General features: G+C 45.2%; 1 protein-coding gene across 1 annotated transcript in view; it reads left to right on the top strand.

The window, feature by feature from the left end:
• The window catches only part of LOC142243948 (epidermal growth factor receptor-like), a 191,565-nt gene that overhangs the window by 104,579 nt on the left and 60,549 nt on the right, over positions 1-26,437 (top strand). Inside the window, exons 6-8 of the mRNA XM_075316140.1 lie at positions 5,182-5,307; positions 9,341-9,406; positions 9,949-10,067. Of these exons, the coding sequence (XP_075172255.1) occupies positions 5,182-5,307; positions 9,341-9,406; positions 9,949-10,067 (311 nt within the window). The remainder of the gene's footprint in view (positions 1-5,181; positions 5,308-9,340; positions 9,407-9,948; positions 10,068-26,437) is intronic.

Raw genomic sequence — 26,437 nt, 5'->3', positions numbered from 1 at the left:
AAAAAGTGGAGCATAAGAGGAGAAAAAGTGGAGAAAAAAGTGGAGAAAAACTGGAGAAAAAGTGGAGAAAAAAGTGGAGAAAAAGTGGAGAAAAAGTGGAGAAAAAGTGGAGCATAAGAGGAGAAAAAGTGGAGAAAAAGTGGAGAAAAAAGTGGAGAAAAAAGTGGAGAAAAAGTGGAGAAAAAGTGGAGAAAAAGTGGAGCATAAGAGGAGAAAAAGTGGAGAAAAAAGTGGAGAAAAAGTGGAGAAAAAGTGGAGAAAAAGTGGAGCATGAGAGGAGAAAAAGTGGAGATTAAGAGGAGAAAAAGTGGAGAAAAAGTGGAGCATAAGAGGAGAAAAAGTGGAGCATAAGAGGAGAAAAAGTGGAGAAAAAGTGGAGAAAAAAGTGGAGAAAAAGTGGAGCATAAGAGGAGAAAAAGTGGAGAAAAAGTGGAGAAAAAGTGGAGCATAAGAGGAGAAAAAGTGGAGATTAAGAGGAGAAAAAGTAGAGAAAAAGTGGAGCATAAGAGGAGAAAAAGTGGAGCATAAGAGGAGAAAAAGTGGAGAAAAAAGTGGAGAAAAACTGGAGAAAAAGTGGAGAAAAAAGTGGAGAAAAAGTGGAGAAAAAGTGGAGAAAAAGTGGAGCATAAGAGGAGAAAAAGTGGAGAAAAAGTGGAGAAAAAAGTGGAGAAAAAAGTGGAGAAAAAGTGGAGAAAAAGTGGAGAAAAAGTGGAGCATAAGAGGAGAAAAAGTGGAGAAAAAAGTGGAGAAAAAGTGGAGAAAAAGTGGAGAAAAAGTGGAGCATAAGAGGAGAAAAAGTGGAAATTAAGAGGAGAAAAAGTGGAGAAAAAGTGGAGCATAAGAGGAGAAAAAGTGGAGCATAAGAGGAGAAAAAGTGGAGAAAAAGTGGAGAAAAAAGTGGAGAAAAAGTGGAGCATAAGAGGAGAAAAAGTGGAGAAAAAGTGGAGAAAAAGTGGAGCATAAGAGGAGAAAAAGTGGAGATTAAGAGGAGAAAAAGTAGAGAAAAAGTGGAGCATAAGAGGAGAAAAAGTGGAGCATAAGAGGAGAAAAAGTGGAAAAAAAGTGGAGAAAAAGTGGAGAAAAAAGTGGAGAAAAAGTGGAGAAAAAGTGGAGAAAAAGTGGAGCATAAGAGGAGAAAAAGTGGAGAAAAAAGTGGAGAAAAAAGTGGAGAAAAAGTGGAGAAAAAGTGGAGAAAAAGTGGAGCATAAGAGGAGAAAAAGTGGAGAAAAAAGTGGAGAAAAAGTGGAGAAAAAGTGGAGAAAAAGTGGAGAAAAAATGGAGCATAAGAGGAGAAAAAGTGGAGATTAAGAGGAGAAAAAGTGGAGAAAAAGTGGAGCATAAGAGGAGAAAAAGTGGAGCATAAGAGGAGAAAAAGTGGAGAAAAAGTGGAGAAAAAAGTGGAGAAAAAGTGGAGCATAAGAGGAGAAAAAGTGGAGAAAAAGTGGAGAAAAAGTGGAGAAAAAGTGGAGCATAAGAGGAGAAAAAGTGGAGATTAAGAGGAGAAAAAGTAGAGAAAAAGTGGAGCATAAGAGGAGAAAAAGTGGAGCATAAGAGGAGAAAAAGTGGAGAAAAAAGTGGAGAAAAACTGGAGAAAAAGTGGAGAAAAAGTGGAGAAAAAGTGGAGCATAAGAGGAGAAAAAGTGGAGAAAAAGTGGAGAAAAAAGTGGAGAAAAAAGTGGAGAAAAAGTGGAGCATAAGAGGAGAAAAAGTGGAGAAAAGGTGGAGCATAAGAGGAGAAAAAGTGGAGAAAAAGTGGAGAAAAAGTGGAGAAAAAGTGGAGCATAAGAGGAGAAAAAGTGGAGAAAAAAGTGGAGAAAAAGTGGAGCATAAGAGGAGAAAAAGTGGAGAAAAAGTGGAGAAAAAGTGGAGCATAAGAGGAGAAAAAGTGGAGAAAAAGTGGAGAAAAAGTGGAGCATAAGAGGAGAAAAAGTGGAGAAAAAAGTGGAGAAAAAGTGGAGCATAAGAGGAGAAAAAGTGGAGAAAAAAGTGGAGAAAAAGTGGAGCATAAGAGGAGAAAAAGTGGAGCATAAGAGGAGAAAAAGTGGAGAAAAAGTGGAGAAAAAGTGGAGATTAAGAGGAGAAAAAGTGGAGAAAAAGTGGAGCATAAGAGGAGAAAAAGTGGAGAAAAAGTGGAGCATAAGAGGAGAAAAAGTGGAGAAAAAGTGGAGCATAAGAGGAGAAAAAGTGGAGAAAAAAGTGGAGAAAAAGTGGAGAAAAAGTGGAGCATAAGAGGAGAAAAAGTGGAGAAAAAGTGGAGAAAAAGTGGAGAATAAGAGGAGAAAAAGTGGAGAAAAAGTGGAGAAGAAGAGGAGAAAAAGTGGAGAATAAGTGGAGAAAAAAATGGAGAAAAAGTGGAGAAAAAGTGGAGAAAAAGTGGAGAAAAAAATGGAGAAAAAGTGGAACACCCTTTGGTACCTTTCATGTGGCACTAAGGGGTGCTTAGCTTTGTATTTAGCCAAAAAAATGAAAAAAAAATGACGTAGGGTTCCCCCTAGTTTTGTAGCCAGCTAGGGTAAAGCAGACGGCTGCAGCCTGCAGACCACAGCTGGCAACCTCACCTTGGCTGGTAATCCAAAACTGAGGGCACCCCACGCTGTTATTTTAAATTAAATAAATAATTAAAAAAAAAACACGTAGGGGTCCCCCAAAATTGGATCACCAGCCAAGGTAAAGCAGACAGCTGGGGCCTGATATTCTCAGACTAGGGAGGTCCATGGTTATTGGAATCTCCCCAGCCTAAAAATAGCAGGCCGCAGCCGCCCCAGAAGTGGCGCATCCATTAGATGCGCCAATCCTGGTGCTTCGCCCCAGCTCATCCCGCGCCCTGGTGCGGTGGCAAACGGGGTAATATATGGGGTTAATACCAGATGTGTAATGTCACCTGGCATCAAGCCCTGGGGTTGGTGAGGTCAGGCGTCTATCAGATACCCGACATCACCAACCCAGTCAGTAATAAAAAAAAATAGACGACAAACACATTTTTATTTGAAAAAACACTCCCCAAAACATTCCCTCTTTAACCAATTTATTAGATTGAAAAACAAATCCAGGTCTGCTGTAATCCAAGGGGTTGCCATGACGATCCACACTGTCCCAGTCAATGAAGAGCAGGATGTTCCCCATTGGCTGGGAGAGCAGTGCAGTGACCTGAGCTAACATCAATGGGTCAGCCCAGGTCACTGCAGGGGATGACAAGTGCTGCTGTCAGCGAGGTACATTACCTGCGCTGATCTCCAGCACACTGACAGCCCCTGTCACTGAGGTCAATGACCGGCGCCTTCACAGCAAGTATCGCGAGAGGTCCGTGACGTCACCGCTAGTCAGTCTCGGGTCGGAAGCGAGAGGTGATGTGACAAGCGGCGGCCATGGAGGACAGTGACAGCGCTGAGGTCGGGATGGCGGGACTTCATCACCGCAGGTAAGCCGAGCGGGGGGGGGGGGGATGTGTGTGTGTGTGTGTGTGTGTGTGTGTGTATGTATGTGTACATGCCGCAGGCAGGAGGGGGCGGAGTGAGCTTGAGCTGAGCGGGAAAGTGTGGGCTTCCTGCACGTAACTAAGATAAACATCGGGTTACTAACCAAAGCGCTTTGCTTGGATACCCGATGTTTATCTTGGTTACCAGCTTGTGGAAGGCTGCCAGCGATGGCTCCTGCACACTGTAGCTGTAAAAAGCCCTGCTTTTTGCTGCTAGAACCGTTCTCGAACATATCTAGAACTATCGAGCTTTTAGCAAAAAGCTCGAGTTCTAGTTCGATCTCGAACAGCCCAAAAATCACTCGAACCTAGAACTGGAGAACCACGAACCACGAACCGCGCTCAACTCTAGTCACAACTATTTTTTAAGGATGTCATGGTCAGGCATCGGTAGAGTTTAAGAAACTGAAGAAAAGGCTCCAGCTCCAGTAAAATGTAAGTAAAAATTGTGTCATGATCCAGGACCAGTATTCTCCGCTCCAGAGTTTCATAGACCCGGCCTCATTATGTCAGGGGTTAATGCCCATCAGCCTCATTCTGTTTCAGGAGACACTATATATGGTCTCTGAGCCTGAATTCCTGTGCTGGTTATAGTTTTGCTCTGCAGCCTGTGACTTTCTCTGGTGAGAATTCCTGTTTGATCTGACTCCTTGTTACCATGTCCTGACCTGTACCCTCCCATGTTCGTCATTGTTGTGTGTGTTTCCCTCTGCATACCTGATCTCCCGGCTTCCGACTCAGTTCTGTTTTCTGATTTTGAGATTGATCCTCCCTTTGCAGTAACTTGACTCTCCTGGCTAGACCCTGACTGTTTAACTACTCTATTGCCCCCTGGTGGTTCACCTGTTTACTTCGTGCTGAAGTTACTCTGCTGTACTTCAGCTGCCTTTCCATTACAGTGTTTCTTTGTCTCTTCTTCACTTCTCTGCTGTACGTCTCACTTCCCCTTTGTACAGCGTGACAAATTGCTTGCCTTTATTCCATTGCAAATATAAAACTTTAGTACAAACTTGGAGAGGAAACGGGAACCGGCGACACATTTCAAATGCAGCTGCACTCTTTTTCAAGAACATTTTTTACCATTACCAATTTTTATGGGCGTATGTACTACACCTTTTAGGATTCACTCACATGAGCGTATAACATGGCTGAGTGCAATCTGATGTTTTATCAGCTAGCGCTCAGCCCAATGTTGTTCAATGAGTCAGTGCTGATCTGCGATTTTTTTTTTCCTCAACGGATTTCGGCCTGAGCATGCTGCATACAGTTGCGAAAAAACAACCAAAACTCGCCAATGCCAGTCAATGAGTGCGAGAACAAAATCAAACGTCACATGGATTGTCTTTATACCTATCCGTTTTGTATGGATACATTACCATTCTGTAGCATATCACACTGGAATTGATCCTGTAAATGACTGTACAAGTGCATGTCATACGTATGTAATATGAATAGTAGGCAAGAAAAAAATTGCTCACTTGCATAGCACTCACATGAGATATGGAAAACCAAACTGATTTCACTCATCCAACTTTTTGGGATAAAAATCGGAGCAATTCTTTATATGCAGATGGGAGTGAACCCTATTCGGGGTCACTTACTGGCCAGCATCCATCCCTGGTGGAATCTGCGTTGAATTGGTGAGATATTTAAAAAGCAAGTTACTGTATGTCCTTATTGTATTATATTTTCTGTTGCTTTTACAGAAATCATTCATGGTGGCGTTAACATCAAAAACAATCCTAGACTTTGCAATTTACATACAATCAACTGGAAAGATATTGTTCACTCAAACTATAGCGTATCTGTGCGCTACATGCCTTTTGGAAACTGTACGTATTCTTACCATTACATCTGCATTTTTTTAACCATTTTATTTAATGACAACTTTTAAGTATGAAACCCTTTAGCTTGTACACTTGTGTAACTATCAACCCCTGTGTAACATTTTTGGCATCGGTGTACAAGAAAAACATTTTGGAATCTTTGGAGGTTTAAAAGTAGGAATCAGGAGTAATAAATCAAATTATATTTATTTGTGATTGACACTTCTAAATGAGTGTAAATAGGACATTTTTCTTCATTTGCAATTAAGTATTATAATGAAAAGGTTTAAAAATGTAAAATAAATGTTATTCAGAAGTTGTATACCTTTTTAATATCCTGTCATTGAGCATCATTACCATTGACTGGAGAGAACCTTTAAAAATGTTACATTTCTCTATTACTGCTACGCACATAGACCACACCAGTCTTCTTGTTCACTAGTTGGTGAAATGATGTGTCTAACAATGACTAACAGAAAAGTTTTATAGCATAAAAAAACAAATTGCTTTTTTTATCCAATACTATGTGCAAATAAAGGCTTATTTGCGCATAGCTAATAGCAAAACTGACTTGAAATTTTCTCCTCATCAAAAATCCCTCCTATAATGTGAGTGTATTAAACAATGTTCCTTGTAGTTGTTAAACTCATCTAGTGAGATACATCCACTAAGCATCAGGACCGGGTGGGCACATCGACCCTGGGTGTTGGTATACTAGGCAGGAAGGCATATGTGGAGAAAGGACTTGGCAAACTGGAGCTCACAGGAGGACAGGTGTAAAGAGGATGCAGGCAAGTTCGAAGCAACAAAGGCAACCGGCATGCAGGGTCACTAGGCAGGTGGAACCAAAGAGCTGATAGAGGAATACAGGAAACAAACAGAACACAAGTCTAGGCGTCTTAGTAGTAAGACAGATGTGTGTCTTAATGGGTCTTAAATAGAATTAACACAGGTAACCCACAAGGAATTACTAGGGTGCTAAAGCGTCAATAAAAAATCTCTTTATTATTCCTTATATCATTAAAAAACACACAATAGTAAGAGTATTCGCACAGCAAACAATCAGGGAAGTGGAAATCACAATTACAACCCTCCTAACAGGGGGAGGGGTTGGCGCAAGCACACCGACATTAACGATGTAAATTAGACAATTATAGTATTCCCAAAAGAATATTGGTTAATTAATGGAGGTAGAGACAACCCGTGAGAAACAGTCCATATACGGACACCAATTTTTTTTCAAAAAGAGTATCAGTTTCTCCACATTGTATCCACCTCCACCACAACCAAACCTCAGGTGATAAATCAATAATTCATCAAATCAGCATTACAGTAGCTACATCAATTTGATTACTCTGATTTCTGCACCCAGTTCAGACTTAGGGGTACTTTGCACGCTGCGACATCGCTACTGCGATGTTGTCGGGTTCAAATAGAAAGTGACACACATTCGGCACCGGTAACGACGTTGCAACGTGTAAAGCCTAGATGCACCGATCGCAAAAGCATCGTAAATCGGTGATCTGTGTAGTGTCGGTGATTTCCATAAATTCGCTGCAGCGAGAGGTACGATGTTGTTCCTCGTTCCTGCGGCAGCACACATTGCTGTGTATGAAGCTGCAGGAGTGAGGAACATCTCCTTACCTGCATCCTGCCTGCAATGAGGAAGGAAGAAGGTGGGCGGAATGTTTACATCCCGCTCATCTCCACCCCTCCGCTTCTATTGGCCGCCTGCCGTGTGACGTTGCTGTGACGCCGCATGACCCGCCACCTCAGGAAGGAGGCGGGTCGCCGGCCAGAGCGACGTCGCAGGGCAGATAAGTGCGTGTGAAGCTGCCGTAGCGATAATGTTCGCTCCTCAGCTATCACAAGAGATCGCATCTGCGACGGGGGCGGGGACTGTCCCGATCGGCATTGCTATCATCAGCTAGCGATGTCGCAGCATGCAAAGTACCCCTTAGAATGGTGTTCCAGACATTATTTCTTAATTGAATAAATTATTCCATGTCTTTATTGAAATTGCCAAGTACAGGTCAATGCGTTTCGGAGGTTGCAGCCCCCTTCCTTAGGACATATTGCAATGACAAGAATAATCGGTTATCAGGAAAAATAAACCAGTATACACCATGTTCCAAATTATTATGCAAATTGGTATTAAGTGTCATAGCGTTTTTTTTTATTTATTTTTTCAATGAAACTCATTGATGGTATTGAGTCTCAGGGTTCTTTGGATCACTGAAATAAATCTCAGATACCTGTGATAATTAGTTTGCCAGGTGAGCCCAATAAAAGGAAAACTGGATGTTCCACAATATTAAGTAGGCCACAGTTTTCAAGTAACATGGGAAAGAAAAAGGATCTCTCTGCTGCCGAAAAGGATCAAATAGTGCAATTCCTTGGCTAAGGGATGAAAACATTAGATATTTCACGAAAACTTAAGCGTGATCATCATACTGTGAAGAGATTTGTGGCTGATTCTGAGCACATACGTGTTTGTGCTGATAAAGGCAGAATGAGGAAGGTTTCTGCCAGGCAAGTTTCTTGGATTGAGAGAGCAGCTGCTAAAAAGCCATTTCAAACAATCAAACAGATATTTGAAGTTGCTGGTGCCTCTGGAGTTCCTTGAACCTCAAGGTGTTGGATCCTTCAAAGGTTTACTGTGGTGCATAAACCTACTATTCGGCCACCCCTAACCAGTGCTCACAAGCAGAAATGGTTGCAGTGGGCCCAGATATACATGAAGACTAATTTTGAAATAGTCTTCCTTACTGATGAGTGTTGAGCAACCCTGGATGGTCCAGATGGATGGCGTAGTGGATGGTTGGTGGATGGCCACCATGTCCCAACAAGGCTGCGACGTCAGCAAGGCGGTAGAGGAGTAATTTCTCATGGGGAGACAGCTGGTAGGCCCCTTAAAGCCTCTGAAGGTGTGAAAATGACCTCTGCAAAGTATAAAGAGTTTCTGACTAACAACTTTCTTCCATGGTACAAAAAGCAGAAACATGCCTTCAGAAGCAAAATCATCTTCATGCATGACAATGCACCATCTCATGCTGCAAAGAATACCTCTGTGTCATTGGCTGCTATGGGCATAAAAGGAGATAAAGTCATGGTGTGGCCTTCATCTTCCCTGACCTCAACCCTATAGACAACCTTTGGAGTATCATCAATCAAAAGATCTATGAGGGTGGGAGGCAGTTCACATGAAAACAGCAGCTCTGGGAGGCTATTCTGACATCATGCAAAGAAAGTGAAGCAGAAATTCAATGGATGCAAGCATTTTGCAGGTGATATCAAAGAAGGGTTCCTATGTTAACATGTAACTTGGCCTGTTAGGATGTTTTGGATTTAAATAGCTTTTTATTTCAGTGCATGTAACCTCCTAATTCTGCAAATTCCACAAATGAGCATTTTCACTTCTTTAAAACGTGTTGTAAAAATGTTTAGAAACTCTATTGTGCCTAATAACTTGGAACAGTGCATTTTGAGGTTTTTTTTTAATTTTGAAGATTATACTGTTATTATAGGGAGGTTTCTTCAATAAAATTCGATGTATACTCTAATGGGTGATGACTTTTATTAGACTGACTGTCATTTGCACTGACCATTTAGGAAAATCAGAGAAAAATATAATTTGCATAATAATTTGGAACATGGTGTAAATACCCCTGGATACAGACGTCATAGGACCGCCCTTCATTTCAAATGTTGGCGGGATCCTTAGTACAAAACATGGTGATAAAATATAAGAAGAATTCATTCAAAGTCCTATCATCAAGACATAATAATGTCAGGTTTTAAAAATTAAAGGAAGGAAGCAGGTTAAAATTACATTTCAAATAAAATTACTTTATTATTTTATGCAAGCAGATGTGTCTTGAGCAGACATTTTATGAGCCCAGAGCAAACTATGAACATTATAAATTCCATTTTAATATTTAGAAAAGTTTTAGAACTGTCAAACTGTATGTTTTTGTACCCCTGTCCAGCTATTTATATTTGAAGTATATCAAAATCACAATATCCAAAATATTTGCAGGTTCTGAATGTGACATAGCATGTAATGGCTCATGCTGGAGCCATGGTCCAGAGAATTGCCAAATTTGTAAGTACAATACATCTTGTTTAAAAAAGCAACTAAACATTTTGTTTTTTTGTTTGTTTTTTTAATTATTGATCAGCTTTTATAATTATGACTCTTTGGAAAACCTCTCACAATTATTTTTGTTTTCTATAGTACTGGGATTCTTCATTTTTTTAATAATTCTACAAATACACTATTTTTGCAATTTTTTGAAACAAACAAATGGCTGAATATCCCTATTATTTCCATTTTCCCTCAAAGTGTAGTATATATACTATATAGTATATACTATATAGTATATATACTATACAGTATATATATATATATATATATATATATATTTATAAAAATATATGTGATATAAGATTGAATGTCAATTGTTGAAATGACTGACTATCATGGGCCACATGAATACACAATATGTAGCTGTCTACAAATGAATGATGATTTTTTAAAGCCAATGCTACTTTATTATTTTGATAGAAACAGATCACATTGGTTTGATCTTGATAAAAGAACATTAATTTTTCTTCCATACTGAAACTTTATCACATTTCTTTCAGTTACAAAGCTTACATGTGACCAAACATGTCCTGGAAGATGTAGGGGACCAAAGCCCAGTGATTGCTGTGACTGTAAGTGTGCAGCGGGTTGCAATGGTCCCAAAGAAACAGACTGCCTGGTAAACATAATATGTTTAAATACATGAATATATTTTCAATTAATTTTTTCCAAACTTAGCAGACCTCCAGAATATTTGTTCCTTATTTAACATGTTTTTTTGTTCTACAAAGGCTTGCAAATTGGTTCGTGATAATTATGACAAATGCCTGGAATTCTGCCCTCCTCTGCATACATTTAATGATACGCATCCAGTGGAAAGTAATAAAAAGGGAGATTCATGTGTGATCAAATGTCCAAGTGAGTAAAACTCTTAGTGCTATTCTTTACAATAGAGTAGCTTTACCATCAGCATTTAAAATTATATTTAATGTAGTATTTAATGCACCTAGTGTTTTTTTTTATATATCTAATTAAAATAATTGTAATTCATTGTTAATAGGAGTCTGTTAAACCAAACTTAAAGAGAACCTGTTATCCAGATTTTATACCCAAAACCACTGGTTTGTATGCAAAAGAGTAGATCCTATCCTTGATTGTGGAATGTTATTTTTAGAAAAATCCATAGTTGAAATTGTTTTCTAATGAGTTGGAAGTGCAGCGGGGTTCGTCACTGCATCTCCTGCTTTTCTCCCTATTCCCTGTCCACTGCCTCCCTCCTGCCTCTGATTGACAGGTCCCCAAAACACGAGTCCGCCGCACTGCACTTGTAACTCATTAGCATACAATTTCAATTGTGGATTTGACTAAAAAAGAAAAATGGATTTCTTCAAAAAAAGATAAGGATTTATTTAGCAGTAAACGCCTTGACATACATGTCATTAGTTTGAAGTATAAAAGCCTGATAAAGTATAAAGTAAGGACATAGCGGAAGTTCGTACCAACATGGGAGTTGACGGTGCCCAAAAGCACGAAAAGGTACTGAGCCCATGGGAGTGTCAGATTGCAAGAAAGGGTATGCTGAAGTGAAGGTCGGGCTCAAGATTAAAGGTTCACACTGGAGGAGGGCGCGATGTAAAATGAAGGGCTGACCCAGGACGGATGAAGGCGCAGTATAACCTAAAGTGCAGCCTGGTGAACGAGATATATCAAGCAAAGGGGGCGCAGACGAGGGCAGAGTTGGAGAGTGACTGACCACGTGTGCTTAGGCTGGCCTCAGAAGAAGTGGAGTTATGCGTGCAGGAAGTGGGCATTGAGTGACTGGTCATGGCTATTTCTTGTATAGACGCTAAAACAAAAAGAGCTTATGGCTACTGCTCCACATTGCATACCCATAGAGGCTGGTGAAGAATCCATGGAGCTCAAAGAGATTGAGGGCGAGGCAGAGGTGATCCTCCTAGTGACTCTGGGCTCCACTGTGGACAGCTATTGACTCAGATCTGCCATTTCCCTATGGTCATCCCGGACTGAAATAGTCTAGAGCACCGTACCGCATCCAGAGATGGGCTTGTGTATGCATGAGGTCTGGGATCAGTTCTGTGTTATGTTCATATGGCAACTTAAGGCTATGTGCGCACGTGTGCGCTCTGCACCGCACCTAAAAGATGTGCTTCAGAGCGCAGCTGAAAAGCTCCATTCTGATGCGCATGGTGCCAGCAGAGAACGTGCACTCTGCATGCAGCTCCTGCCATAGACAGAGCAGGGGCTGCCGGCAAAGCGCACGGAAGAAGTGACATGTCACTTCTTAGAACGCGCGCTTCGGGCAGCAGCCGAAGCGCTGCGCTCTAAGACGCCACGTGCGCCCGGCCCCTGCACAATCTCCATAGATTATGCAGGGGACGCAGGACGCATGCAGTTACGCTGCGCTACAAAGCGCAGCGTAACTGCATCTAATTACGCAACGTGCGCACATAGCCTAAAAGTGATAAAGGTAACACAACAAAAAACTGTAACTGACCCTGCCAGTTCCTGTATAGACTAGGAACCCCAACCCTGCAATCCCAGTGGTTCCTTTGGGAGTTGGAATAGCCTTGACCACAATCTAAATGATGGCAACTGACTTATTTTGCCTGATCGGCCATCAAGTACTTCACGTTCCTCCTAAGGAACTGGAGGGCGGGAAAGAGTGCAAATTACCTACAGAAGGGAAGGTGTGAGGAATTAAAAAGTGATCAGAGAGAGAGTAACACAAACAAACAAATAAATACAAGAGAGGGTGTGCATAAGTAAAGAATATACTGCCTATTTACTGACAAACATTAGTGATGAGCGAGTATGCTTGTTACTACTCGGTACTCACACGAGTATCACTGTACTCGGGCTACTCGGCGGGGACCGAGTAATCTCGCGATACTCGTGCTGTACTCGTGGTCTTCATCCCTGCATGTTGGCGCTCTTTTGAGAGCCAGCCCTCATGCAGGGATTGGCTGGCAGACCACTGCAATGCCACAGCCCTGTTAGTTGTGGAATTGCAGTGATTGGCCGGCCCGCACAGCGTGACCGAGCCTTTATACCGGCGGGCGCGCTGTGCTCTGCACACAGCCATCTAGACAGTCAGTGCAGGGAGAGTGTTGCTGCTTCAGGGAAAGGTTTGCGGCCCTTTATAGTTATTTCCGTAGCAGGGCTGCAAACAGTGTGACCAGAAGTCCTTCTCAGGACTATTATAGTTGTATACAGGCAGGCAGGGTATAGCCAGGTCGGAGTACAGGAGCAGAGTCCTTCTCAGGACTATTGTTGCTGTATACAGGCAGGGTATAGCCAGGTCGGAATACAGGCTAGTGACCAGAAGAGTCCTTGTCAGGACTATTGTAGCAGTATACAGGCAGGCAGGCATGCAGGCAGGCAGGGTATATAGCCATTCCTAGTGGTGACCGTATACCAGCCTTCATCATATCTGGGGCTGATGTACACAGTCTAAAACAGTCCTGATAGTGTCAGATTTCTCAGTAATTGTCGCTCCTAAAAACCTGTTAGGTTCTTAGTGTGTCCGTGCTTGCATTTAAAAACCGCACGTGTGTGCCTGTCGGTGGCAGCGTACAGGTGCACGTTTTGCACAAACTATTATATAACGCACAAGTCTAGTGAATAATACACGTCAGTCAGCAGTGTCTGATAGTGTCAGACTTCTCAGTAATTGTCGCTCCTAAAAACCTGTTAGGTTCTTAGTGCGTCCGTGCTTGCATTTAAAAACCGCACGTGTGTGGCAGTCGGTGGCAGCGTCAGGCTCCATATTGTCCCTGGATAGAGACGTGCATGAGGGCCTGTAAAGCTGAAGTGCCCATTGTAAGGAAGTGGGTCTATTGTAGTATAGCCCTTAGGCAGGGCAGCCAAAAATTTGGAGGCTCCACATTGTCCCTGGATAGAGATGTGCATGAGGGCCTCAAAACATTGTTCCCATTGCAAAGGAGCGGGTCTCCTGTCGTTGTAATGCCAATTCTGAAAGAATGGGCGAAAAAATTTACCACTGGGGGTATACCTGAAACAACGGCCTAACTATTGTAACGGTCATCATGATGGTGCATGAGGAGAAGGAGGAGCAGTCCAGCGATTAACCAAAGTCCAGAAGTGTGTTACCATGGGTGAGTGGAGGTACATGGCAAATTCCCGTTACAAACTTTAAATTCCGCTGTCATTTGCTGGTGGTGTGGTGAAGTCTGGCCCAATCCAACCATTATTCATCTTGATCAGAGTCAGCCTGTCAGCATTTTCAGTTGACAGGCGGGTGCGTTTATCTGTAATGATTCCACCTGCGGCACTAAAAACACGCTCTGACAAAACGCTAGCGGCAGGGCAGGCCAGGACTTCCAAGGCGTAGAGAGCCAATTCATGCCACATGTCCGGCTTGGATACCCATTAATTGTAAGGCACAGAGGAATGTCAGAGTACAGTTGTTTGATCTGCAAGGTACTCCTTGAGCATCTGGGCAAACTTAGGATTTCTTGTGGCACTACCCCGCACCTCAGGGGCTGTGGTATGTGAGGGGCTGAGAAAACTGTCCCACATCTTAAAGACTGTTCCCCTACCTCTGGCGGATTGGACTTGTGCCCCTCTCGGCTGTACGCCTTGATTGTCCACTGATTCCTGACCTATGCCACTAGGGTTTTGTGAGGGGAATGCTTTGCCTACTTCCGTGACTATGGCCTTCTGGAACTGCTGCATTTTGCCTTACCTCTCCGCCTCGGGAATAAGAGACATAAAGTTCTCCTTTTAGCGTGGGTCTAACAGTGTTACCAACCAGTAATGATTGTCGGCCAAGATGTTCTTAACGCGAGGGTCACGAGACAGGCAGCTTACCATAAAGTCAGCCATGTGTGCAAGACTCTTAACAGCCATCACTTCAATATCCTGACCAACACGATGACTGAACATGCTGTCCTCCTCCTCCTCCTCCTCATCATCTACCCTGTCCTCTGGCCAGCCACGCTGAACCGAGGATATGACTGCATGTCATATCCTCAATTTGGCCGGAGAGTTGCTCCATGTCTTCATCCTCCTCCTCGTCATAGTCCTCCACTGCACGTTGTGATGAGACGAGGCTGGGCTGTGTGTTATCACCCACACCCACTACTGTTTCTTGCTCCAACTCATCGTGCTCCGCCTGAAATGCATCATGTTTGTTTTTGAGCAGAGACCATTTTAGAAGGCAGAGAAGCGGTATGGTGACGCTAATAATGTCGTCATCGCCGCTCACCATCTTGGTGGAGTCCTCAAAGTTTTGGCGGATGGTACATAGGTCGGACATCCATCTCCACTCCTCAGGTGTTATGTGTGGAGTTTGACCCATTTCCCTACGGCTTAGGTGATGCAGGTACTCAACAACTGCCCTCTTCTGCTCACATATCCTGACCAACATGTGCAGAGTTGAATTCTAACGCGTGGGGACATCACACACAAGTCTGTGAGCCGGAAGATGCAAATGGCGCTGAAAGCCGGCAAGGCCGGCTGAAGCAGTAGGTGACTTTCGAAAATGTGCAGACAGGCGGCGAACTTTTACCAGCAGATCAGACAGCTCTGGGTATGACTTTAGAAACCGCTGAACCACAAGGTTGAGCACATGGGCCACGCATGGACCATGTGTCAGCTGGCCTCGCCTCAAAGCCGCCACCAGGTTCCGGCCATTGTCACACACAACCTTTCCTGGCTTTAGGTTCAGAGGTGTGAGCCAGTGATCTGCATGCTGTTTCAGAGCTGTCCACACCTCTTCTGCATTGTGGGGTTTGTCACCTATGCAGATAAGCTTCAGCACAGCCTGTTGCCGCTTCGCCGAGGCAGTGCTGCAGTGCTTCTGTGTCGCCCTGGACAAGCCAGGGGGCCACAGAGCACAACACTTACACACCCCACACTCCCTGCAGACACATCATAGTCAAAACACAAAATCCTTGTTGCCTTCCCCAGGGGCTGTTGTCCACACCAGGGGGTGGAGCCAGGCGGTTGGTCTCCACCCACCAAGGAGTTCACAGTCCTGGAGGAGGGAAAACACAGGCAGTGAGAGTTAAGCTAAGGAAATGGAAGGAGGAAAGTAGTAGAGAGGAGAAAAGTGACAGCAAAGAGCCTGAAGTTGGTCCGGGTGTGTGGCCCGGACAGGACAGCAAGGTTGGCAGGATGTGGTGACCGTCTGCAGTGGAGGCCGATTGGAGTCTGCCGTAAGGACCGTGGACGGGTGGTGACCCGGCGGTACCCGACCGGTATACAAAGAGAAGCCAGCACCATTGGCAGGGGCCTTTCGGATCCCGGCAAGGCTTGGAGTCGCCGTGAATTTGCCAAATCCGTTAGTGAAGGGGACCTCCGGGTTTCCAAACAGCCAAGTCCCGATAGAAGGCAACCGTCCAACCGTGAAGGGGAGACACCACCACCGCCAAGGGCAACCGTCTACCAGGGCCAGCGCCTGTGGGCAAAAGGGGCTCCTCCGGCCCATATCCAGGTCGGGGAGCGGGTTACCGGTGGGAACCCATCGCTACCAACACTGAACTTAGGTGCAGGGAGAGACAGTCATCACTAACCTGCAGAGAGGAACAACCGCAGCCGTCCGAGGGACCCGTCCATCCAGCCGCTTGTTTTACCGTGAACTGTGTCATCATCATTGGGCTGAGTGAGTACCTCCGTGCCGTGCGGCACAGCGCTGCCCCTGCGACCCTGCACCTCATCAGGCCCCGCAACCCGCCTGTCATCCACCTCTACCCCATCACCGGGCCCCGGGACAGCCAACCCCCCTACCCACGGAGGGGAGAAATAACAACAAGGCTGCTCCCTGTCACAGGCTCCCGGGATCCCCGTCCAGAGCAGCGGTGGTGTCCACACAATCCCCACAACCATGGGTGGCGTCACGGACAATATCCCCAAAGACCAAACCACCCCTTTTCACTCACGGGCGAGGAGCGCCGCTCGAGTCCCCGGGATCCAGCCATCGCTCGAGCCACCGAGCAGCAGCAGCCGTAGAGCAGCGGCAGCCGGACCCGAGCAGTGGGAGAGCGCAGCGTCCCCTCCTCCGCCCGCGACACTTCCAGCTTGGGACTGGTGTGAAGGGTAAAGTGGATGAGGATGCGCAGGAGGAGGAGGAGGCTCAGGAGCATGACATTCCGGAGCTGTAGAGTGTGGGTGAAACCCTGACTGAGGTAGGGCCTGCAAAACTTGGTGTGGATAGGACGTGTTCCGTCCCTCGCTCAGACTGGGTCCCAGCTTCCACAATATTAACCCAGTGTGCCGTCAACGAGATGTAGCGGCCTTGCCCACAAGCACTTGTCCACGTGTCTGTGGTTAGGTGGACTTTGGCTGAAACAGCGTTGTTCAGGGCACGTGTGATGTTTTGTGACACGTGGTTATGCAATGCGGGGACGGCACACCAGGAGAAATAGCGGCGGCTGGGGACCGAGTAACGTGGGACAGCTGCCACCATCAGGTCGCGGAATGCTTCTGTCTCCACCAGCCCAAAAGGCAACATTTCCAGCGCAAGCAGTCGCGAAATGTTAGCATTTAGAAGTGTGGCATGTGGGGCGTTGGCAGTGTATTTGCGCCTGCGTTCAAAGGTTTGCTGAATGGATAACTGAACGCTGCGCTGGGACAAGGACGTGCTTGATGATGGTGTTATTTCTGCGTGGGCAACTGCAGGTGCAGGGCCGGAGGAGGCTTGTTCGCGGGCAGCATGGACAGGGGATTGGCTCGCATGCACAACAAGCGAAGACGTAGCAGTGACATCAGCAAGCACTGCTCCTCGACTCTGTTGTACATCCCACAAAGTCGGGTGCTTGGCTGACATGTGCCTGATCATGCTGGTGGTGGTCAGGCTGCTAGTTTTGGTACCCCTGCTGATGCTGGCATGGCAGGTGTTGCAAATGGCCTTTTTAGAATCATCTGGAGCCAACTTAAAAAACTGCCAGACTCGGGAAGACCTAACATTTGTACAGGCACCTTGTGTCGTGTTGTTGTTCCGGGGAACGGTTGCCTGACGTCTGCCTGGGGCCACCACCCTGCTTCTTACTGCCTGTTGGGATGCTACGCCTCCCTCACCCTGTACACTGCTGTCCTCGCTCTGCATATCCTCCTGCCAGGTTGGGTCAGTTACTGGATCATCCACCACGTCGTCTTCCTCTTCCGCACCCTGCTCCTTCTCCTGACTTCCTGACAATTGTGTCTCATCATCATCCACCCCTTGTTGAGACACGTTGCCAACTTCGTGAGAACGTGGCTGCTCAAATATATGGGCATCTGTACATACAATCTCGTCATGGCCCACTTCAACAGGAGCTGGCGAGAGGCCAGAATGTGTGAATGGAAATGTGAACAGCTCTTCCGAGTGTCCAAGTGTGGGATCAGTAATGTCTGTGGACATGTACTCGGCCTGGTGGTAGGAAGGAGGATCAGGTTCTGAAATGTGCGGTGCAGTATCACGGCTACTGACACTTGACCGTGTGGAAGACAGAGTGTTTGTGGTGGTGCCAATCTGACTGGAAGCATTATCCGCTATCCAACTAACAACCTGTTGACACTGGTCTTGGTTCAAGAGCGGTGTACTGCTGCGGTCCCCAAGAATTTGGGACAGGACGTGCGAGCGAGTAGATGTGGCCCTTTGTTGTGGCGAAATTAGAGCTTGCACACGACCTCGGTCTCTGCCTGCACCACCATCACGTCCACTTCCTTGTTCGTTGCCAACGCCCTTGCGCATTTTGCAATGCTGTGCTGATGTGTATTCACTAGACTTGTGCGTTATATCTAAGTTTGTGCAAAACGCACACAAGTGCACCTGAACGCTGCCACCAACAGGCACACACGTGCGGTTTTTAAATGCAAGCACGGATGCACTAAGAACCTAACAGGTCTCTATCCAGGGACAATGTGGAGCCTCCCAATTTTTGGCTGCCCTGCCAAAGGGCTATACTACAATAGACCCACTTCCTTACAATGGGCATTTCAGGTTTACAGGCCCTCATGCACTTCTCTATCCAGGGACAATGTGGAGCCTCCCAATTTTTGGCTGCCCTGCCAAAGGGCTATACTACAATAGATCCACTTCCTTACAATGGGCACTTCAGGTTTACAGGCCCTCATGCACGTCTCTATCCAGGGACAATGTGGAGCCTCCCAATTTTTGGCTGACCTGCCAAAGGGCTATACTACAAAAGACCCACCTTCTTACAATGGGCACTTCAGGTTTACAGGCCCTCATGCATGTCTCTATCCAGGGACAATGTGGAGCCTCCCAATTTTTGGCTGCCCTGCCAAAGGGCTATACTACAAAAGACCCACTTTCTTACAATGGGCACTTCAGGTTTACAGGCCCTCATGCACGTCTCTATCCAGGGACAATGTGGAGCCTCTCAATTTTTGGCTGCCCTGCCTAAGGGCTATACTACAATAGACCCATTTTCTTACAATGGGCACTTCAGGTTTACAGGCCCTCATGCACGTCTGTATGCAGGGGCATTGGTGAACCTCACAATTTTGGACTGCCCTGGCAAAGGAAAATACTACAAAGACTCACTTCCTCAAAATGGGCACATTAGACTCAAGAGGCCTTCATGTACGTCTCTTCTAAGGGACATCGGAGTGCCACACAATGTTTTCACGGAAAATCTTTCATGTAATCTCCAAAAGAAACATACACCAGCTCTATCTCACTATTGGGTATGTGCCCTTAACATTTCCGCCATGAAAATTCATTTTGGTGTCATTTTGGAAGGTTTTCTGGTGAGTCCGTAAAAATGGCGTAAAACGCAGACAAAATTGTTCACAGCTGTGACTTTTGAGTGATAAATGCTTCAAGGGGTCTTCCCCATGCTGTTGCCATGTCATTTGAGCACTCTTCTGAGACTTTTGTGACATTTTTAGGGTTTCTACATTCTGCCGGGGGTCATTTCATAAAAATACTCGGGTCTCCCATAGGATAACATTGGGCTCGGTGCTCGGGCCGAGTACACGAGTATCTTGGGATGCTCGGCCCGAGCCTCGAGCACCCGAGCTTTTTAGTACTCGCTCATCACTAACAAACATATGATAGGTGCATAGTGGAGATTATAAACAGCAGAGAGAGATTACCTAGTTGGTCTTCCACTGACTAGCAGAAACCAACAGCAATATGGCTGGACTTCAAAATGAAAATATTCCCAGAAGGAAATACCAGCAGGAGGAAAGTATTTAAAGCCACACTTTAAAGGTGATTGGGCAGACAATTGAATAAATAAATACACTTGTCACCCTAATAGAACTAAAGCAAGGATAACAGAAACTAAACACCCCCAGAAAAGGTATATCTACTGTGGTCCAGTAGACAGAGAACCAAAGCACAGACTCAAGGGCTTTGAATCCAGACCCTTTTAGGCCTGCGACACACATCCGTTCCGCCGGCACGTGTTTGTCATTTTTTACACGTACCGGCGGCACGGAGACACGTTAAGCAATGCTACCCTATTGTAGCAGGCACACACACGTAAAACCACACGGAACGTGTGTCCGTGTGCGTTTGTACATGTGTGCGTTTTTCAAAGCGCTGACATGTCAGTGTTTTCTCCCGCAGCACGGGTGTCACACGGCCCGCACCCGTACCACACGGGTGTAGTGTGGATGCGGTCCCGTGTGACACACGCCGGAGAAAACACACGTCAGTGAAAAAAACCCAAAACATTAACTCACCTTCTCCAGCCCTCCTGCCTCTGCCGCTGCTGCCTCTTGCTGCCGACCGCCGCTCATTATTCTCATTGAATATTCACTTCACTGCCTGGCAGCAGCAGCAGCGGGGAGACGGGAGTGCTGGAGACCGAGGATCAGCACCACGGACAGCAGGAAAGACCAGGTGAGTATGTAAATTACCGGTTCTACGTGTGCTATCGCGGATAGCACACGTAGAACACACGTGTCCCGCACGTACCAGAGACACGTACTTACCTGCACGCAACACGCAGGGGAAATACGTGTCTCTCGGTACGTGCGTGAATTTCACGTGAGTGTGGCAGAGGCCTTAGACAGAGATTCTTTGAGGATAGCCACACAAAATCTTCTACCTTAACCCCTTTACTTCCGGGCAATTTTCCGTTTTTTTTTTTTTGTTTATTTTTTTGCTCCCCTTCTTCCGAGAGCCATAACTTTTTACTTCTCTGTCAATCTTGCCATATGAGGGCTTGTTTTTTTGCAAGACAAGCTGTACTTTTAAATGAAACCATGAATTTTAGCATATAGTGTACTGGAAAATTATAAAATAATTCCAAGTACGCAAAAATTGCAAAAAAAAAAAGTGCGAATGCACGATAGTTTTGGGGTATATTATTCACTGTGTTCACTATATGGTTAAACTGTTGTCAGTGGGATGCCTTAGCTCAGTACGAGTTTGTAGACACCAAACATGTATAGGTTTAATTTTACCTAAAGCATTAAAAAAATTCAGAAGCTTACCCAAAAAAAGTGGCGCTTGTAGCGTTATCATTTTTCGGTATATTTGGCTCAGTGACAGCTTACTTTTTGCGCTGACGTTTTTAATGGTACCATTTTTGCACAGATGCTACATTTTGATCTCATGTCGCATTTTGTTGCATTGCATTTTGTGCCAAATTTGCGACCACCCAAAAATGTAATTTTAGCATTTGGAATTTTTTTGTTGCAATGCTGTTTACCAATCAGCTTAATTGATTTTATATTTTGATAGATTGGGCATTTCTGAATGCAGTGATACAAAATATGTGTACATATTTTGTATTTTTTTAACCCTTTAATTTTCAATGGGGCATATTGGGGGTGATTTGAACTTTAATTTTTTTTTTAGTTTTTTTAAAACTTTTTTTTTTTATACCTTTTTTTAAATCCACCGCCGGCTCAACACAGCAGCCAGCGGTGATTACACCAACATGAGCTAGGACGTTCCCAGTATGTCCAATGTCGGTAAAAGGTTAAAGGCAGAAGCCCTCCTACGTCTGCGGTTTGCAGGTCTTTTGGTTCAGTGACAAGTTATCAACAGACCATTTTCAAATTTTCTCCAGGGCTTAAATCAAACAAGAAGCATTTATTTCCTCCTCTGGGACTGCCGACTGCAAACCAAAAAAATTAACAAAAACTGGATGAAAACCAGTCAAGGTGCAGTTATTGAGCGTGAACTAAGCCAGAGGAAGAAAATTTACCCAGACCTCTTGATTAGAAGAAACAATACATTTTAGGTATTGCTGAAATTCTTGGTTCATTCTCTCCGTTTGACCATTAGGTCAGGGGAGCATACATACTGGCCCTGGTGGCCAGTGGAGAGCATACATACTGGCCCTGGTGGCCAGTGGAGAGCATACATACTGGCCCTGGTGGCCAGTGGAGAGCATACATACTGGCCCTGGTGGCCAATGGAAAGCATACATACTGGCCCTGGTGGCCAGTGGAGAGCATACATACTGGCCCTGGTGGCCAGTGGAGAGCATACATACTGGCCCTGGTGACCAGTGGAGAGCATACATACTGGCCCTGGTGGTGAGTGGGGAGCATACATACTGGCCCTGGTGGCCAGTGGAGAGCATACATACTGGCCCTGGTGGCCAGTGGAGGGAATACATACTGGCCCTGGTGGCCAGTGGAGAGCATGCATAATGGCCCTGGTGGCCAGTGGGGAGCATACATACTGGCCCTGGTGGCCAGTATAGAGCATACATACTGGCCCTGATGGTAAGTGGAGGGCATACATACTGGCCCTGGTGGCGAGTGGTAGGCATTCATACTGGCCCTGGGGACGCTGAAGGCACAGGCAGGCAGCACTGCAGCAGCAGAGCCTGAGGGCTCCTCTGGCTGCCTTCTCTGAGTCCCCTGTGTGTCTGCTTCTTCTATTGCAGGCACAGGGGGGACCTGAGAAGACACAAGTGCTGGACTGTCCCCTGCTCTCCCCTCATGCATGCACTCTGCTCTCTGCCTGCTGCCACTGGTGCACTTACCTCAGTTGCAGAACAGACGTTTTTGAAGTGGCTGCTGTGCAGATGAGCCGGTCACTTGTGAGGATCCTGGGTAGAAGGGGCAGGCAAAAAGGGCGTGGCCAGCATCAACAGCAGCAAGAGGAGACAAGGAAGGCATCCAAGGAGTGTGTGTGTCCAGCATTGAGGGGGCGTGGATGACAGCAAAAGGAGCGTGGCTAGCAGCATAGATGCCATCGAAGGCATCCAGAGACTGTGACCAGCATCCAGAGGAACATAACTGGCAACAATCATTAACAATACAAAACATACTTGTACAGGAGGGGAGAGGACCCTGCCCGCAAGTGCTCACAGTCTACAGGGAGTGAGTGATGGTACAATAGGTGAAGACAGAGCTTGTTGCGCAGTGGTGTACTGGACTGAGGGTTATTGTAGGTTGTAGGCTTGTCGGAAGAGGTGGGTCTTCAGGTTCCTCTTGAAGCTTTCCACGGTAGGAGAGAGTCTGATATGCTGAGGTAGAACGTTCCAGAGTATGGGGGAGGCACAGAGGAAATCTTGTATTCGATTGTAGGAAGAGGAGATAAGAGAGGAGTAGAGAAGGAGATCTTGTGAGGATCTGAGGTTGCGTGCAGGTAGGTACCGGGAAACTAGGTCACAGTTGTAAGGAGAAGACAGGTGTGGATGGCTTTGCATGTCATAGTTAATGTTTTGAACTGGAGTCATTGGGCAATGGGAAGCCAGTGAAGGGATTGGCAGAGTAGTGAGGATGGGGAATAGCAAGGGCAGAGGTGGATTAAGCGGGCCGCAGCGTTTAGGATAGATTGGAGGGGTGCAAGAGTGTTGGAAGGGAGGCCAAAGAGCAGGAGGTTGCAGTAGTTGAGGCGGGAGATGATGAGGGCATGCACTAATGTTTTTGCTGATTCTTGGTTAAGGAAAGCACAGATCCGGGAGATATTTTTGAGTTGTAGTCTGCATGAGGTGAAGAGGGCTTGGATGTGTGGCTTGAAGGATAGAGCAGAGTAGAAGGTTACTCCAAGGCAATGAGCTTGTGAGACTGGGGAGAGTGAGCAACCATCAAGTTTGATGGAAAGGCTTGTTGGAAGAGTTGAGTGAGGAGGAGGAAAGACAATGAATTCTGTTTTGTCCATGTTAAGCTTTGGGAATCGCACAGAGAATAAGGATGAAATAGCAGACAGACATTGTGGAATTTTGGTTAGTAGAGAGGTAATGTCAGGTCCAGAGAGGTAGATCTGTGTGTCATAGGCATAGAGTTGATACTGAAAGCCGTGGGACTCTATGAGCTGTCCCAGGCCGAAGGTGTAAATGGAGAACAGCAGGGGTCCAAGAACTGACCCTTGGGGGACACTGACAGATAGGGGGCGAGATGAGGAAGTGGTGTGAGAATGGGAGACGCTGAAAGTTCGGTCGGTTAGGTATGAGGAGATCCAAGATAGGGCCAAGTCTGTGATGCCCATAGATGAGAGAATCTGTAGTAGGAGGGAGTGGTGTACTGTGTCGAAGGCAGAGGACAGGTCCACGAGGAGGAGGACAGAGTAGTGTCGCTTGGCTTTGGCGGTTAGTAGGTCATTGGTGACTTTGGTTAGTGCAGTTTCAGTAGAGTCATGCGGTGGGAAGCCAGATTGTAGCTGGTCAAAGAGGGAGCAGGAGGAGAGGTATGAGGACAATTCAAGATGGACATGCTGTTCCACTAGTTTTGAGGCATAGGGGAGAAGGGATGTGGGGCGATAGTTTGACACAGAGGATGGGTCAAGGGAGGGCTTTTTAAGGATGGGTGTAATGGAGGCATGTTTAAAGCATGAAGGGAATACAACACTTATTAGTGATAGGTGGAAGAGATGGGTTAGGGCTGGGATGAGGACTGCGGTGATGTTGGGGATGAGGTGCGACGGGAGCCGGTCAAGTGCACAGATGGTTAGATGTGATCTTGAGAGTAGAGTGAAAAGACTGTCACAGATAAATCAAACCAAACTAAAATAAAGGGCCCACTGAGCCTGTCTATCACTCAAGAATTTGTGATCAGTAAAGACTGTTACTTTATGCATAGCAAAAAATATGGATTTCAGCTCACCCGTGTAATGACCTTCAGGCTGGAGTGGATGCTCGTAGTCCCCCGGACAGGCAGGTCCGTGATCCAAGGCAACAGCAGGAAAAGAGGGATGGGACTCAGAGCACCAATTCTGTATGATAAAACTTGGAATCTTTATTTCAAAAATTAAAACGATCACAGGTCATCCAGAAAAAACGCCATGCGGCTTGCCATGCGGCTTGACGCGTTTCGGACTGAAAGGGGGATGAAAACCAGTCCTTAATCATAAGCTGATTAAGGACTGGTTTTAATCCCCCCTTTACGTCCGAAACGCGTCAAGCCGCATGACAAGCCGCATGGCGTTTTTTCTGGATGACCTGTGATCGTTTTAATTTTTGAAATAAAGATTCCAAGTTTTATCATACAGAATTGGTGCTGAGTCCCATCCCTCTTTTCCTGTTGTTACTTTATGCATAGCCCCTTCTAACCAATGCCTCCATAACTCAAAAGCTCTCTGAAAAGCCAAGAGTTCTTGATCACCTGTATAATAATTTGATTCCGTTTGTGAGAATTTCAGAGAAAAATAAGCATAAGGTTGAAAGTAACCGTCCTTCTTCTGTGAAAGAACAGCACCCATCCCCACAGAAGAGGCATCTGCCTCAACCACAAAAGGCAAATCAACATTGGGTTGATTAAGGATTGGAAGGTTAGAAAAAACTGTCTTGAGAGTGGCAAATGCATCAACAACCTCAGTAGACCAAGAGGAAAAGTCAGTCCCCTTCTCAGTCACCTATCAGTAAGAGGTTTGACTATGGCAGAGGAGTTCTTAATGAACATATGGTAATAATTAGCAAAATCTATGAACCTCTATAAAGCTTTAAGATTCATAGGTTTTACCCAATCAAGGACGGCCTTCTGAAAACCTTTAGCAGAAACCAAATCACCCAAAAACTGAATCAGCTGCACCTCAAACTTCTCTAGTTGGACAAATAAATGGTTTTCACGAAGAATTTGAAGCCATTCGCAATACTCCTCACAAGAACCTGAACTACAAATCTACCTACTAGAGGAGAAAATATATCTTTTATGAAGTCTGAAACACTGCTGAAGCATTGGTCTAACTGAATGGCATCACAAAATTTTCAGAGCGACCCTCAAGTGTATTGAAGGCAGTCTTCCACTCATCAACTTGGCGCACATGTATGAGGTTATATGCTCCTCTCAGATCCAGTTTGAAAACCACTTGGACCCCGCTAGTTGATTTACAGAACAAGAATAAGAGGTAGTGAGTATGTATTACCTAGAGTAATCTTATTATTCTCTGTAGCATCCAAACAAGGACGCAATCCACTATCTTTTTTGTTAACAAAGAAAAAACTCATGGCAACTGGTGAGGTGGAAGACCTTATGTGACCCTTAGAGAGACTCTTTTAAATATACTTCTTCAAGGCACCTCTTTAAGGAAGAGAGAAGTTAGATGAGATTTAGGCATTTGGGCCATTTTATGAATTTGATAGCACAATCATATGATCTATGCGGGGGAAGAACTTCACATTCAGGGTCAGAAAAAACATCCTCAAAATCCTGAATAAAATTTGGAAGAAGAGATGTCATACAGTAGATGCCAGGGATTTTGATAAACAATGAAGAAGAGATCTCATAGATGCCAGGGAGTTTGATAAACAATTGGAAAAACAAATACTCTCCGAAGATTTAACCTCATGAGTCTCCCAATTAATGATGAGATTGAGTTTTACCAACTAGGGCATACCAGGTGCAATTTTAGCTGTTAAGGAAGGAAACACCACGACTGGAATAGATTCTGTTTGTAACACTCCCCCTCTCATGCACACATTCTCAACCTTAGATGTTGCCTTTTATTAGCATCTAAGCATCTATAGTAAGGGGGCAGCAACTCTTCTTTTGAAATTAGGGCTCTTTTCCACTACTAATGTACATATTTTGGATACATTTAGCTTATGCACATGACCATATTCACTAAAAATATGATGGTATTGAATTCCACTAAATGTATGCATACTAATGTAAATTACTCACATGATTTTTTTTTTTGTTACTGCG

Source organism: Anomaloglossus baeobatrachus, chromosome 6, assembly GCF_048569485.1.
Source record: "Anomaloglossus baeobatrachus isolate aAnoBae1 chromosome 6, aAnoBae1.hap1, whole genome shotgun sequence".
Classification (NCBI taxonomy): domain Eukaryota; kingdom Metazoa; phylum Chordata; class Amphibia; order Anura; family Aromobatidae; genus Anomaloglossus; species Anomaloglossus baeobatrachus.
The sequence above is the reverse complement of the archived record's forward strand: the minus strand, read 5'-3'. Positions and strand labels throughout refer to the sequence as shown.